Here is a 15,117-nt window from a genome sequence, read left to right on the forward strand (position 1 = left end):
TTATGACCGAGTAGTATTTCATTCTGTGTATGTACCACAGCTTCCTTATCCATTCATCTGTGGATGGATATCTAGGTTGCTTCCGTGTCCTAGCTATTGTAAATAGTGCTGCAGTTAACATTGGGGTACATGCGTCTCTTTCTGTTTTGGTTTCTTTGTACATTTTGTTTTTAACTGGTGGAGAAAATCCCTCTCACTATGTTTCCTTGCCAGAATTTTTTCCTGGCTATTCTTACAAACTTATTTTAACAGAAAAATGTTAAGCAATTTGGTCAAAATATTCATGGAAAATATCCCAACCTTCTGAAATTTCATAAAGTTTTTTAGGGGTTGGAGAACTTATATCTTCCCTTATTGAGTCATCCCATCCAGAAATATATGTTTTGCTACATTTATTGTATTTTATTAATGCCCCACAGTGGAATATTACCCACATTTCCTATTAGGTTTATGACTATACGTTTTCCATTTTCTGTAGCTATCTTGACAGAGATGATTTTCCAGCATTTTCCTCACTGCTTGTCGAAGGCTTTAAACAGGAAGGTGGCAAGGGAGCAGCTCTCCCAGGGCCGGAGGGAGGTAGGGAGCCTGGTCTGCAGGCCCACCGCCCAGGCTCGCGCATCGACGCTCTGTGAGCTTTGCCACTTCTGTCATCTCAGTTTTCTCCTCATCCACAGCTTTTTCTTCCACTGGGGCTTGTTTGAAGTCAAGGCTTCCAGACAGTGACTCAGCACCCAGTGCTGATTTAACCTACACTCTGGAAATAGGCCTCTGAGGCCAAGAGTTGGACTTCCAGTGGGGTGTGAGCCTTGAGGAAATTTCAGGGCCATATGAGAGCCCTTCCTTGTGACAAAGTCAGAAGGTTGTAACTGATTGACTTTGCTATACACCTGAAACTAACTCAGCTTTGTAAATCAGACATATTTCAATTCCAAAAAAATAAAAAAGATAAGCCTCTATTTCTCTTGAGTTTCTGTTAGTTACTTTCTAAAAAAATATTTTATTTATTTGGCTGTTCTGGGTCTTAAGTTGCGGCTTGCAGGCTCTAGTTCCTTGACCAGGGATTAAACCTGGACCCCTTGCTTTGTGAGCACGTAGTGTTACCACTGGACCACTGGGGAAGTCCCTAGTGGTTTTTAATCCTAGTAACCAAGCAAAACCAATCAATCCCTGTGGAGGCCATACTTATAACCCAAGGTAAACCCTGAAGGGTTGAGAGGGTGCTCAGCCACATCTGACTCTTTGTGACCCCGTGGTAGCCTGCCAGGCTCCTCTGTCCATGGGGTTATTCCTGCAGGGGTACTGGAGTAGGTCGCCATTTCCTTCTCCAGAGGATCTTCTTTGCCCAGGGATCAAACCCACATCTTCTGAGTCTCCTGCACTAGCAGGTGGCTTCTTCACCACTAGCGCCACCTAGGAAGCCCTCTGAAGGAATTGCTGCTGCTGCTAAGTCGCTTCAATCGTGTCCGACTCTGTGCGACCCCATAGACGGCAGCCCACCAGGCTCCGCCGACCCTGGGATTCTCCAGGCCAGAACACTGGAGTGGGTTGCCATTTCCTTCTCCAGTGCATGAAAGGGAAAGTGAAAGTGAAGTCTCTCAGTCGTGTCCGACTCTTACCGACCCCATGGACTGCAGCCCACCAGGCTCCTCTGTCCGTGGGATTTTGCAGTCGAGAGTACCAGAGTGGGTTGCCGTTGTCTTCTCCACTGAAGGAATTGGGAACCTCTTAATTCAAAACCTGTAGGAGAAGGAAATGGCAACCCACTCCAGTATTCTTGCCTGGAGAATCCCATGGACAAAGGAGTCTGGTGGGCTACAGTCCATGGAGTCACAAAGAGTCGGACATGAACGAGTAGCTAACACACACACACACACACACACACACACACACACACACACACACATTTTTATGATAGAACAAACAACAGGCATTTAAACTTTTCAGCATCCCATGCTATATGCTAGAAGAGGCAGGTAGAAAGAGAACATGGATGAAATCCCTACTATATATCTGCCAGGTACTCAACCTTAAATTGATTTCCATCAAATTCCCTTACTCATCACCCTGGTTACTGCTGTTTCATAGGTGAGAAATGTCAGAAGGGCTATTTCACACAAAGAGAAAGTCAAGCATAGCAGTTAAGAGGTGGTGGTGGCAGTTTAGTTGCCAAGTTGTGTCCAACTCTTGGAACCCCAACTCTTGTAGCCTGCCAGGCTCCTCTGTCCATGGGATTCTCCAGGCAAGAACACTGGAATGGGTTGCCATTTCTTCCTCCGAGCAGTTAAGAGGATGAGCTGCAAATAGACACTGCAAGGTTTGAATCTTGGTCTTATTCTCTTAAAGATTTATGACTTGGCTTGTTTTTAAATTTCTCTTAGAAACTTCAATTTCCTTGTTTATAAAACACAGAAAATAATGACGCCTGCCTTATAGGGAGCGGTGTTGATTACACGCATATAGCACAAGTACATTTGGTGAAATGCTAGCTAGTTTGCTTTAGTGGAACCCGAGGTGAGAGAGCTGGGCTTCACATTCACATCCACCCTTCTTCCAAGTCCTGGCTCTTGGCAGGATTAGACGGTTTCCTCAGCCACACCTACGCCAAGATGTGCTGCAAAGAGAACGTTAGGCATTTTTGCAAGGAAGGCTGTTACTGGCTTTATAAATCTGAGAGCTGAAACTGTACCATTTTTATGTGTCCTTGATCTATGACCAGTTACATAATGTTGTCTCACATTGGAAAACATTAGGAAAATAGATTAAAAAAATCATTGAAATTAGTTTTACTCTGATTCTTCCTGAACCTATTGGGTTCCAATAGGTTATCTGAAGTAAGTGGATCTCAGAATAAGGGTGCACCTAAATTGGGCCCTTGGGTATGAGTTATAAGCCTTTTATATACTAAAAAGTTTTATGATTAATTGCTACTTCTTTTCCTCAAGACTTTACCCATAATCCCAAGAACTACTTTTGGACATCTAAATAATGCTTCTCACTTCTGTATGCACATTTTCACATAGTTTTAGACACTCGCATGTGTCCCACCATGTATTAATGCTGATCCAATCACTGAGCCTGAATTTCCTTTCCTCAGCTTCAAATAACCCAGTGTTTCCTTCCTATGTAAATACTGCTATGAAGAAAATTGAAAATGACAGTGAAGGCACTTTAGAAATTGGAAGTTGTAGACAAAAACATTTCAGTATTATGAAAGGTTTTTTATAAAACACTAGTCAAGGGACTTTTCTGGTGGTTCAGTGGCTCAGACTCCGTTTCCAATCCTGGGGATCCAGGTTTAATCCCCGGTCAGGGAACCAGATCCAACTAGGACCCAGCACAGCCAAATTAAAAAAAAAAAAAAAAAGAGTACACTTGTCAAGGTATTCAGACGGCAATGTAAATTGCTCAGTTGGGAGAAAAACCAAAAACACAGGGCATAAACTTGGTCAAGACCTGGGCGGTAATTCCAGTTCTCCCCTGGACTCAGGTTAACCGGTGTCCAAGCTTCCACTGGGGATCCTAGAGTTTAAATAAACAGCCAGTGATAAATAACAAGTTGTTTTTGCTTTAAAGGTTTTACCTTTAACCCTACCAAGCTTAGCATCATTTACAATAGGGGAATCCCATGAATGGGTCTCTACCAGTAGAAGATTCAATTTCCAGTCTCACATTTTCTAATAAAATGACAACCATAAAAATCCTAGCCAAGGTTTAGGGAAACTTCATTGCCCATCTGTGTAAACGCCCCTACTTCCTGTATCCATATCCTCTTATTTTCAAAAGTTTCATTTCATATACTGTTTGATGTTAAACTCTCCCAGGCTTTGCATCTAGTGTCACTGTGCAAACTCTCTCTCACTCAAGAGAAACATGGCAGCCGGGTATCCAGAACACAGGTGAATGCCACTCCTGGGCACACTTAAGCAGCTCTTGTCTGGGGCTGAGAGAGAAGGGGCAACCCCAAAGTGAGACGTACCCCATGCTCCCTCACACACGCACTCGGGGAGCTTTCTGCTCGACAACACTCCTCTCTGTGTTTGGACCAACACAGTGGTCCAAGATGGAATCCCTTAAATCTTTCATCACACTTTTCAAAAGATAGAGGAGATATCAATTAAATGACTTGAGATATGACGAGAAAAAGCTAACATGCAAAGAAATACAACACAGAAGAAAATATGCAATGTTTTATTAGCTGCATACATTTCAACAAACAAGTTGGGGACACAGATTTGGCTATTTAGATTATTAAAAATATTTATTATAAGCAGGTTTCTTTTCCCATATTTAAGAGAAAACACATGACTGGAAATATTGAGATGGAAACTGGGTTAAACCAATTCCCAAGTCCTTACCAAGTAATTAACCAATAAAGGAAAAGATACTTTGGAACTAAAAATTAGGGAAGCCTATACACAATTTAGACATGGGTGGGGAGGGAAAAATAAATCAAAATGAAGTCAGATCATTTACATTTTATAGCCTTCAATTCAGCACATAAAACTGTACTATTTAATGTATTTTTCCATGAACTTTTTGTGAAATTCAGATCGAAGCGTATCATTTACAAATCTTTTGTCTTTCTTCTGATCATCTACACCTTTTGCACAGTTCTTAAAGACAACATCATCATCCCACCTGAAAGAAAAAAAAATAGAACAATCTTACAACACCTGTATCAAGAGATAAAAACATCAGGTGAACTGCAAAGCTTCCTCATGCTCAACACACATGTCGTTTGATGCTGCAATTATACCGAAAAGAATAAGTAAATTTTAAGAGGTGGTTGGCTTGCTTTTTCATAACAGGAAGGGTAATCCCTATTTTAGAATATACACAACATTCTTATTATTTCTCCAGTATAAGAAACTTTGAGTTAAAAAAGCAGAAACTGCATATTTAATGTTTTCAGGTCAAAAACAAAGAGGCAGCACCTGGTACTACCCTGATTAGTATGGACAGGTCTCAAGGATAACTGGGCAAGTCACTATAGTTACATTACGTGGTTTTAAGGATTTTATATATACTCTTACCATTTAACAATTTAGGACAAAAGAAGAAATTATTAAGGCTCATATGTTGGCCCACATCTACATTAACCACAAGGAAAGAGCAGCTGAAGAGCTTAGGGCAGGACTCTGGTTAAGATTCTCTTGGCTGGCTTTCATAACGTATAAATTAAAAAAAAAAAAAGAAAACAAACAAAAAACCAGGCAGCCCAGGATGGGCTTAAATACATGTTTTAGAGAAAATAAAGACTATTATTTCAAAATATCATCTAGCATATAAAACACAAACTCATATATGCAATATATGGGTTCTCACAAACATGTATCAAATGAAAGTCTATACAATGTGTGTTTGTGTGTGGATGTATGCATGTCAGAGGAAACTGCACGTGGAAAATCAGCAAAGAACATAGGCATCTTTGAAAAGGGTTGTAAGTCATCACTGGCGCAGTGCAGAGAAATGTGAAAAGCTGAGCAGAGCTAGGTCAAATGTGATCTGCACATTAAGACATGTTTCAACCTCCAAACATTCCTATCTGCACCAAACAACGTAGAACCACCATATAGTTTAATACAATAAAAAAAACTACAGATACAACTTTATTCTATATATAATCTGTACTGTATACATATACATAAAATCTCCAACTTATTTACTGTACTATACCTTCTTTTAACTTTAAAGTTGGCCTGAGGCTGGGATGGGCCAGTGAGATTAAGAAGAGGGTTTCCACTCAGAATGTTTTCCATACGAATCCTTTCTTCTTCAGCCTTTTGTTCTTGTTCCTGTCAATGATATGGGAAGATTCCTAAGTAAAAGATTCATTTACTTATATTAACTCTGGCATCAATCTTATTATCATAACTCATATTTTAAAAGACTGTTAGGATTTTTAGGGAGAGATGGGATAAGCATCAAGATAGCACTGTTTTTGTTTTTAAAGATATACCAAAAAAGTCTCATTTACTGAAATAATTTGGCACTTTCAAGTTTGTTAGCATTCATTAGTCTCCTTCTGACTTTGAAATTCTTGAGTTGCATATTTAAACATATTTTCTTTCTTGAATTACATACAAAGTTACATAATTGCTTAGACAGTATATCAGTAAACATTCTAATCATTTAAGAACATGTTAAACATCAAAAAGACACATTTAGCAAAGCAATTTATCTCAATTTCTAAAGAAGGGTTAATATAGCTGATTATAAATAATCTTTCGACTCAGCAGCAATGTAAACTTGCATCTCTAGGACTGGTGACAAGTTATTATTACCAAGAACAATTTCCTATCATTTCCTTTAGAGTTATTGGTTGGTTGCCACACACAGCACTGGGGAAAAAGGTGACACTCTTTCCATACTCCAGTACCAGGTACACTGTTTCATGACCATGGGTATACAGGATGGACAGCCTGTGGTTTACTCCAATCCAAACCATCTTGTTTTGTAAATAAATTTTACTGGTACAGTCTCATTCATTTATTTATGATTCCTATGGCTGCTTATCCTACAATCAGCTGAGTTGAAAAGTTGTGACAGAGGCTATGTGGTCTGCAAGCCTAATACAGTTACTATCTAGTCCTTTATAGACAGTTTCCCAGTCCCTAACATAGGCTGACTGGTTTGAAAATGTTTTGAAACACCTCAAAAGCCAGCCACTAGAAAGCAAGATAGGGAAATACGTACAAAACTGTCATCTGACTCCAAAATACACCAACACATATTTGTACAAAGAAATCAGATGCATCTTGCAAAATTGCCAAGAACTTCTGTCTAAAATGCTTATGCTCCTTAAATGAATGTTTATGCTCCAAATGCATTTAATTGTCTCCTTCTGTATCCACAGCTGTTAGGAAGGCCACAAGAATTTGGAATAGAAAAACTGCCCTCTTGTGGTGCACAGGCATAGGAATGGTCTTATAGTTCTATTGGAGTTTTGCTATCCTGTGCCAAATTTTGACACGAATTGTATCTTTAATGTTTTTACTCTTCCAATGTGAATTCTAACTGTCTTCAAAGCCTATCCCCAATTCTACCTATTTTCTCAATTCTTCCCTGGTCCTTCTGACCCACATGAGTTCTACCTCCCTAGGTTCCAAGCATAGCCTACATCAGTCTTTTTCCTTTTTCTAAACAGAACAATTCTTGGTTCAAATAAAATCTTACAAAGAAGCCCACTTAAAAAAAATTTTTGCTCTATTCTGGTTGAAAGTGGAGGCAGATAGATCTACGTGAGGGTCTCACAGTGTGCCTAATTCAACATGTTCCAAACAGAACTCATCATTTCTTTTCTCTCCACTGAAGCATGCCCATCCTTCTACGTTCCCTGAATTAGTGTATGGCACTCATACAGACCCAGGAACTGCCATAGCTAATTTGTCACTTTTCTTTGGTTAATTTTATCTCCCTGAGAGTTAACATCTCTCAAATTCAACTCCTAGCATGCAAGACTCTCATAACAGGATATGAGGATTATTGAAACAGCCCTCTAATCAGTTCTTTCTTGCATCCTCCACACTTTGGCCAGAGTAATCTTTCTAAAATGCACCCTCAACCCTACCATCTCCTGCTGAAATTGACTAGTTCTGCATACCCTTTAGAACAGAGTTCAAACAGAGTTCAAACTGTTTGCATTGATCTACAAATGGTCAGTGCACTCACTCACTCTTGACTCCTAAGTTTTATCTCTTATTGTTACTACTATGGGTAATTATATAATAAATGTACATACTATGGGTCCTATTTAATTTATCTAACTGTCTTTGAGTTAAGACATTCTTTCCTTCCAAAGAGAGAGACTGTGGGGACTCAGAAACTAGGTTACATAAAATTTATTGACAGACGGCCTCAGCAAGTGCCTGGAAAGAAGACTGGGGCAGAAGACAAGGACAGAGGTAAAGATAGTTTCATTATATCTGTGGGTTCTTCCTAGGTAATGACTACATCTAGTCATCTTTGATTCTTCTGACACTTAACAGACACTGACTAAATGTCTGTTGAACACATAAATGAGTGAAGAACAATTTAATCACTAGGCCTAAAGCATGTTTGAACCATTTCAAAAGAATTTCTAACATAACTAGGAGACTTAGGATGTCACAGAAATTACCAGATCTATAGACCTACAGGTGCTAGAATTCTATCTAGACCTGGCAAGGATGATTTCTAATATAAGGTGCTACTACTGCTACTGCTACTGCTGAGTCACTTCAGTCGTGTCCGACTCTGTGCGACCCCATAGACGTCAGCCCACCAGGCTCCCCCCATCCCTGGGATTCTCCAGGCAAGAATACTGGAATGGGTTGCCATTTCCTTTTCCAATGCATGAAAGTGAAAAGTGAAAGTGAAGTCGCTCAGCCGGGTCCAACTCTTAGCGACCCCATGGACTGCAGCCTACCAGGCTCTTCCATCCATGGGATTTTAGAGGCAAGAGTACTGGAGTGGGGTGCCACTGCTTTCTACAAAGGTGCTACTACTTGAATTAAACAACATTTCTGCTATAATTTATGTGAGATGATGTAAAAACATTTAATATGTTGGTCTCACCTTCCTGGCCTGCTCTTCAGCTCTTTCTTTTTTAATTTTTTCCAGCTCTGCAAGAAGAGCTGCAGTGTCGTCATCATCACTCTCCTCTTCAAAATCTTCATCTTCATCTTCCTCCTAAAAAAGAATGGTGATGGCAAAGGAGGTTAGACACAAAATAGGCATAAGTCATTTTTTTCCCATAAAAATGGCACTTACCAAATCTTTGGAGCAGGATTAATTTTCCCAGTGGGAAAGATAAATGTAGCTAAATAAAATTAGATCAGCAACCAAACAAAAAGTAAAATAAAACCTCACAAGTAGTTTATGACTACTTACTAAAATGTATCTTAAAATGTATTTTAGACATTATAGCAGCTAATAGTATCTTTCAAATTTACATGATCAAATAAGGATTTACACATGAAAATAACTGTAAAACTGGAAAAGGAACACTTTACACTGATACACACTAACTACATACTTTGACCCTGAGGGTCAAAACACTTTAATATTGTCCAAAACAACTAGGAAGTAAGAATAATTCGAAGTACAGAACAGGGTGCTAAATTCTCAGAGTAAAATAATTTCAAATGAATAATCATTAAATCTCACTTAAAACTGAATTTCTTATACTGAATTATGATGTTAATTTTTAATTTAGTCTATCAATTCTAGAATTACTAACATATATGCTTAATTAGATGCTACCCTTTAAGACTTTTTTCTGTATGTAGAAAACCGCAAATTTAGTGGGTCTGTGGGGTTCCACTAAATTTGAATGTTAATGAAAGTGCCAATCCTTAAAAACCTTTCACTTAGATCACATGCCTCCCTAAACACAGAAGGAGCCATTATGCCCACTGAACGAGTAGAAGAGGCAACACTAGTTGAGAATAGGGAACGGTCCCTACGTTCACTGGAGGGGATGCTACTGATGAAGAGCCCAGTCTGAAGAGGCAGAGCTATCCATTTCCATGGTTTAATACAGGGAATTATTTTTTAGGGAAGCACACCTTTCTGGTTCTCTAGAGATCAAACTTGAAATCTGATTAACAAGATAATGCTTTTTTTGTTTTAAAATAAACTGAAGTCAGAGCTGTAACTGAATAATAGTAAGTAAATACAAATTGCTTCTTAAAGCTAAAAAAGTAAATTAAAAAGTATTTCAGAAAAATGGTAAGTAAATTACTACATGCAGATGAGAGGAAGAAGTAAAACATACATCTGTTAGGGGGTCATCTGCATCAAGGTTGGCAGCAGGAATCTGGTCCAATCGGGGCTTCTTTGACACTGAGGAAGAGGTTGTATGTTCTGGGAGAAAACAAACATTAGTTAGCTCACTGAATCAAATCCTGCATTTCCGGTAACATTTTAGGGACTTGCGGGCACAGAGAGCTTAGATCTTAAACCTAACAGTAGGGATTATAACAACAGGGGCAGGTAAATAAGTCTTAGACAAATATTTGCTGAATGAGTTAACAAAAGTACTGATTTTAGTATGGGAACTGTGGCCTCAGGAAATTTAGGATATAGTTTACACATGCTAAAAGTAAAAATGGAAGAACTTCATAGACAGAAACCATGGGGACTTAAAGAGTCTGGCTGCTCTAAGTAGTCAAAAACTCCTTAATCTGAATTGAAACAATGGTTGCTAAATATACCCTACTAGTTCTAATAAGAAGCATAAAAAGATGAAATTGGTATCAATTTCATTATCATCTCTAATCCAACCCAATGTAATCTAGTCCAATCAATCCAATCCAATCTTTCAAGAAACTGCTACAGCTCTTACCCAATTTTAAAAGCAAACAAACAAAAATAATAATCTATTCCTATTACTACATAAAGAAAAACTGTTTGTCAACATAATGTCATGAGAGAAATGTCTAAAGTAGTGTTGGTACCTCGGGTTGGCCGATCTCTGTTTTTTTCTCTTGCAGCAGCTCTCTCTCTCTCTTCCAACTCTCTCCTGAAGTCACGGTTTCGAACCTCTTCAGGGGCATCCTGAGTGGTCTGTCTGAAGTAGAAACAAAACAAGGCAAAGTTACTTCTAAAAAACAAATGGCTGTAATAACAGAAGACAATTCAAGAAACACAACTTTATCCTGAGTCCCTAAAGCATAAAATTCCACTAGGGGAATCAACAAGATCATTAGTCTAATCTGAAGGTTACTAGAGGCATCCTGTGATGTCAATAACCTCAAACTAAATCAACATACTTTCCCATAGTAAGGCAGCAGGTTGATCAAAACGCCTTTACTTTTTGTTAGTATGCTAACTCAGGGCTTGTTACAGCAACACTTTTAATCTCATACTGATTAGTACTGATAGTGCTTACTCCTCCTGACAGAACGTGTTACTAGTCATTGTTCAATCTACATACAGAAATTCCTGGTAAACTGGAATTTCTGCTTAAGGAGTATCTGGTAGCACTTTTAAATCATGGAGCATAATTTTGGTGTCAGAAACACTACTACACTCTACCCCTATGAAAATAGATAACTTGAGTGATAATAACCCAAACACGCTATCTGATGACCATATCATTTAAAAGATTTGGTCTTGCTTGTGAAACAAGAAAAAAAATAAAAGGCTTCATTACCTATATTTTATCTTTGTATGAGAGGGTAGGTCTCTGCTTGAATACTGCTTTGAGAGCTGGCTCAAATCACCCTCACCTTTTCCTCTTCCACCTCTTGCAGGTTCAAAAGTTGGCCGAGCTGCTGTTGTCATCTTTTATGCTTTGAAGAAAAACAGTGCCAAGTTATTTTTAAAAACTATCATTTTGAAAAGCATTAATCAATATCCATCCTTGTGAAATAATTGCCCTAGCTCATTCCCTCAAACATCTGTGACCCCTGGCAAGCCACCAAGTTTAAGTTTCTGTTATCTGCGGAATGGGGATATTCCTCATAAGATTATTAAATCAGGAGACTTGACACATCAAAACCCTTGTAAAATAGAGTACAGTCACGTCTGAGTTTTAAACATCTCCACTCAATCTCATGCCACCAGACTCCTTACTCCCATTTCATCTAAACCTCACACAGAACAGGTTAGCAACCACAAAAACATCATTAAAAAAAAAAAATCACTGACACAGTTACTGAGTGTTCTAAAAAAAGTGTGCTAAACTTCAACGACAGTTACATAGGCAAATATCTCCAACAATCTTTTGTTGATCAAATTTCCTCCAGCAGCAGCCAACATAATATAAATCAGATCTTTCACAAGTTACTATTTAAGAAATGCTGGAAACACAAGAGCCCACCCTCAAAGAACTCTGATAGCCAAAAATTAGGGACCCGTTTGTGGTTACTGAAACATCCTCACGCGTCAGAAAAGCAAGTGTCGGGGGAAACGATATACTTCTCTAGATTTTCCGGAAGAAAAGGGGGCGGGGGGAGAGGGATGTATCCAGAGACAGAAACAGGGATGCAGGCCGCAGGGGAGCACCGCCGCCTCCCCCAACAGAGAATCATCCCGGGGGCAGGGAGTTCACCTCCAGGCTATCCCAGGGAGCCCGCTGACTCTTCTCCCCTATCCCAGGGGGCGAGGGGCGGCCCTCTGCAGAGCCGCCTTGGCGCTGCGCTCTCGGCGACCGGCCGGAGACCAGGGACACGCTCGCTAGGCGCCAAGCGCCACCGCTCTCCTGCAGCTCCGCCGCCGCCTCCGCCCGTACAGGCTCTCTGACTCCGCCCCCAGCTGCCCCTTCCGGCCCCACCTACACTCGACTATCCTCGTCTGGAGCTCTGGCGCCTCCACCGCCCGCACCGGTTTCTCTGCCTCCGCCGCCAACTGCCCTTTACGGCCCAACCCACAGTCTGCTTTCGTCTTGCCGCTCACTTTGGCCGAGCTCCGACGCCGCTGCCTCTGGAGATCATACGGACGCCATCATGATTGCTCCCAGAAACCTCTGCACCCGCGGCCAAAAAAAAAAGCCCAAGACCCGGAAGCAAACGCCGAACTCTTCAGCCGCCCTTCGGAGGCGGAGGCAAGGACCAATCAGCGGAGACCAAGGTGGAAGTTGAAGTGACGACGCAAGGGGCGGGGCTGAAACGGTCCAGGGGGCGGGCATTTGAAATCCGTCGTTTAGAGTAGACCGTGAACGTCGGTTTGTACCTTCGAGAGCCAATTAACGTTTCTTCCGTCTTTTCCTTTCCCGACCCCCTCCCAGATTCCTTCATTCCGGTACTGCGTGAACGGAGAGCCGCGGGTAGCCGATACCAAATACCCGGCTAGCGAGAGAGCATAGAAAAGGATTACACCAAACTGTTTAAAATCCAACGGCTCCTGCTTCCTTTCTCCTGAGCTAGACCCAACAAGCCTAGAGAGTTGGGCTACGGAAAGTAGTATTTGCATTTAATTGGATATGAAGAAAGAACAAATATGTACTGGGGCAACCACGATCTTTATAAAGGTACCATTCCCGCAAAAATATTAGTCTTCACATCGAAGGTTGTATTCGTAACGTTCGTTAAAATTTTTATTTTTTAAAAAAGCCTAAGTTCTAGTGGGAGGGGAGGTGTCACTATCGAGATTCATTTATATACTGACCGACATTGAACGTTTAGAATGGTGGGCCCAACTGCCAGGAGCCCTAGATGCAGTTAGTATTGTAAGATGGCTACTCATGCATTAGGTGAAGTTTTCGTAAGGTAACAACAGGAAAATAAAAAAATCACGTATCGTCCTAACTCCTTCCCCCACCAAAAGCCCCCTGGGAGCGTGGATTTGGTTTGCCTTTCTAGTTCAACTTGGTATCTAATCACATAATCCTTGGCCACAGTAGATGTTCAGTAGATATTTGTTAAACAATTGAAAATTCAACTCCCCCAACTTAGTTTCAAATGTAAAGAGCTCATAATATCGAACAGAAAAAGCTTCCCCCACTCACGCCCCCAGAACCCTTTCTTTGAACTTTAAGTGAAACAAAGCATTAGAAAATGTTTCCCTCATAAAATTCAAGTTGCTAATCTTGATTTTTCTCACCTAAGGTATTACTCTCTAACCTTCCACGTCTCAGTAAAGGACACGACTGCCATCAGGCTAGTTACTCAAACCAGAATCCCAAGCCTCCTGCTTAAATTCCTTTTCCTTCAGTTTTCTTATCCAGTTTACTTGCAAGTCTTCCCTAATTCTACTTTCAGCATATACCCCAAATTTCATTCCACTGCCTTAGTCCACGCCACCATTTTCTACCTGGATTGTAATTGTCCCCTAATGATCTTCCTGCTCCCACTTTTCTCCCACAGTTAACTTCGCATATAAAAATGAGAGGGATCTTTTAAAATCGTGAATCAGGTAATGTTACTCTCCTGCATAAAAATTCACTGCACTTAGAATAAAAATCAAACTTCTTAATGTGACCTGACCTGAGAGTTTGTAGGGTTTGGTCCCTACCTATCTCCCTGGTTTCACTTCTAATCATTGTGCTACACACTAAGCTCTAGCCACAGGCAACACTGCATTTCTGTTTCACAGACTAGATTTCTTTGCACTCGCTTTTCTCTGTTGTATGCGCCTCGGTATAGCTGTATTACCATTCTTCAAGTCTCAACTCAAGGACGACCTCCTCAGGTTTCCTGACATCTACTTTTACACCCCCATCCTGCCAATACACAAATAGCATCACATCACCCTGTTTTATTTTGTCATAGTACTAAACACTTGTGAATGTATTGTTTGATTGTTTATTTCCTTGTTTCTTGTCTGAGAGGCAGCGTAGCAAAGTCATTAAGAGGAAGGAACCTACAGCCAGCCTGTTTCGGTTCTGAAATCTAGATCTGCTTTTTCCTAACTGTGACTTCAGGCAAGATATTTACCCTTTGCCCTCAGTTTCCTCATGTATTAAATGGGAATAATTCTAATTTCCACCTCATAATGTTATTATGAGAATTAAGTGAATTAATACTAGTGCTTAAAATTCTCAACAAACAATATTTGCTAACCAGATGTTAATTATTATTATTATTAATATTTTTTTTATTGTTGTCTATCTTCTTGTATTAGAACATAAGTTCCAGGAAAGCAGAAACCTTGTCTCTCTTGTTCACTGGTGTATCCTCTGCATATAGAACAGTGCCTGGCACATAATAGGTGCTGAGTAAGTATCTGTTGAATGAATGAATGATTAGCACACTGAAGTGGAGGAATGACATGGATGGCAAGGTGGTGACACAAATTAGAAAACTCTCCTAGTTTTTTATTAATATATTCCAACTTATCAGCCCTGAGTCAGTCACCTGGATTCGTTCATCTTCCATTCAACCACATAACCTTTTGGTCGCCAACCATGATTATATAACCACCCCTGTAGTTTCATTAACACCAACTTAAAATATAATTAGCCCACAAAATTAAAAGCTTTAGCTTAAATGGTCTGAAAGTATTAATAAGGAAAAGAAACTAAAAAGTTTGCTTAAATAATTTTAAAGTATTAGTGAAAAGCCAAAACTCTAAAATTTTTTTATTTAAATGACTTGAAAATATTAGATAAAGTAAGATTAACTTAAAAACCTAATTCGCCCAGTCAGCTGGTAAAAAGCATACGTAACTAAGAATCCTCATTTTAAAGTC

At 40.0% G+C, this 15,117-nt stretch overlaps 2 protein-coding genes across 10 annotated transcripts in view; one reads left to right on the top strand and one right to left on the bottom strand.

Moving 5' to 3' along the window:
* Nucleotides 1–4,172: 4,172 nt before the first annotated feature.
* Nucleotides 4,173–12,471, bottom strand: CWC15 (CWC15 spliceosome associated protein homolog). 3 transcript variants are annotated; one of them, XM_020885497.2, is made up of 7 exons: nt 12,385–12,471; nt 11,141–11,279; nt 10,443–10,555; nt 9,761–9,849; nt 8,560–8,673; nt 5,680–5,798; nt 4,173–4,641 (listed from the first exon to the last, which is right to left on the bottom strand). In XM_020885497.2, the coding sequence occupies exons 2-7, from the start codon at nt 11,269–11,271 to the stop codon at nt 4,512–4,514; spliced, it is 696 nt and encodes a 231-aa protein (XP_020741156.1). In that variant the 5' UTR covers nt 11,272–11,279; nt 12,385–12,471; the 3' UTR covers nt 4,173–4,511. The 3 variants fall into 3 exon arrangements, with proteins under 3 accessions (XP_020741156.1, XP_020741158.1, XP_020741157.1); XM_020885499.2 differs by lacking the exon at nt 12,385–12,471 and adding an exon at nt 12,267–12,347; XM_020885498.2 differs by lacking the exon at nt 12,385–12,471 and adding an exon at nt 12,041–12,144.
* Nucleotides 12,470–15,117, top strand: part of KDM4D (lysine demethylase 4D) — a 28,629-nt gene continuing 25,981 nt past the window's right edge. For 2 of the 7 annotated variants that reach the window (XM_070473648.1, XM_020885494.2), the window contains exons 1-2: nt 12,566–12,958; nt 14,551–14,644. The gene's annotated coding sequence lies outside the window, so the exon portion shown is untranslated. The other 5 variants (XM_070473649.1, XM_070473651.1, XM_070473652.1 and 2 more) reach the window with 5 other exon arrangements.

This window comes from Odocoileus virginianus, chromosome 10, assembly GCF_023699985.2.
Source record: "Odocoileus virginianus isolate 20LAN1187 ecotype Illinois chromosome 10, Ovbor_1.2, whole genome shotgun sequence".
Lineage (NCBI taxonomy): Eukaryota > Metazoa > Chordata > Mammalia > Artiodactyla > Cervidae > Odocoileus > Odocoileus virginianus.

Coding starts and splice junctions, on each gene's coding strand:
- CWC15 (XM_020885497.2), bottom strand. CDS start 11,271: ATGACAACAGCAGCTCGGCCAACTTTTGAACCTGCAAGAGGTGGAAGA. Junction 9,850..10,442: donor CAGAGATCGGCCAACCCGAG/GTACCAACACTA, acceptor GTTTTCTCCCAG/AACATACAACCTCTTCCTCA. Junction 8,674..9,760: donor CAGATGACCCCCTAACAGAT/GTATGTTTTACT, acceptor ATTCTTTTTTAG/GAGGAAGATGAAGATGAAGA.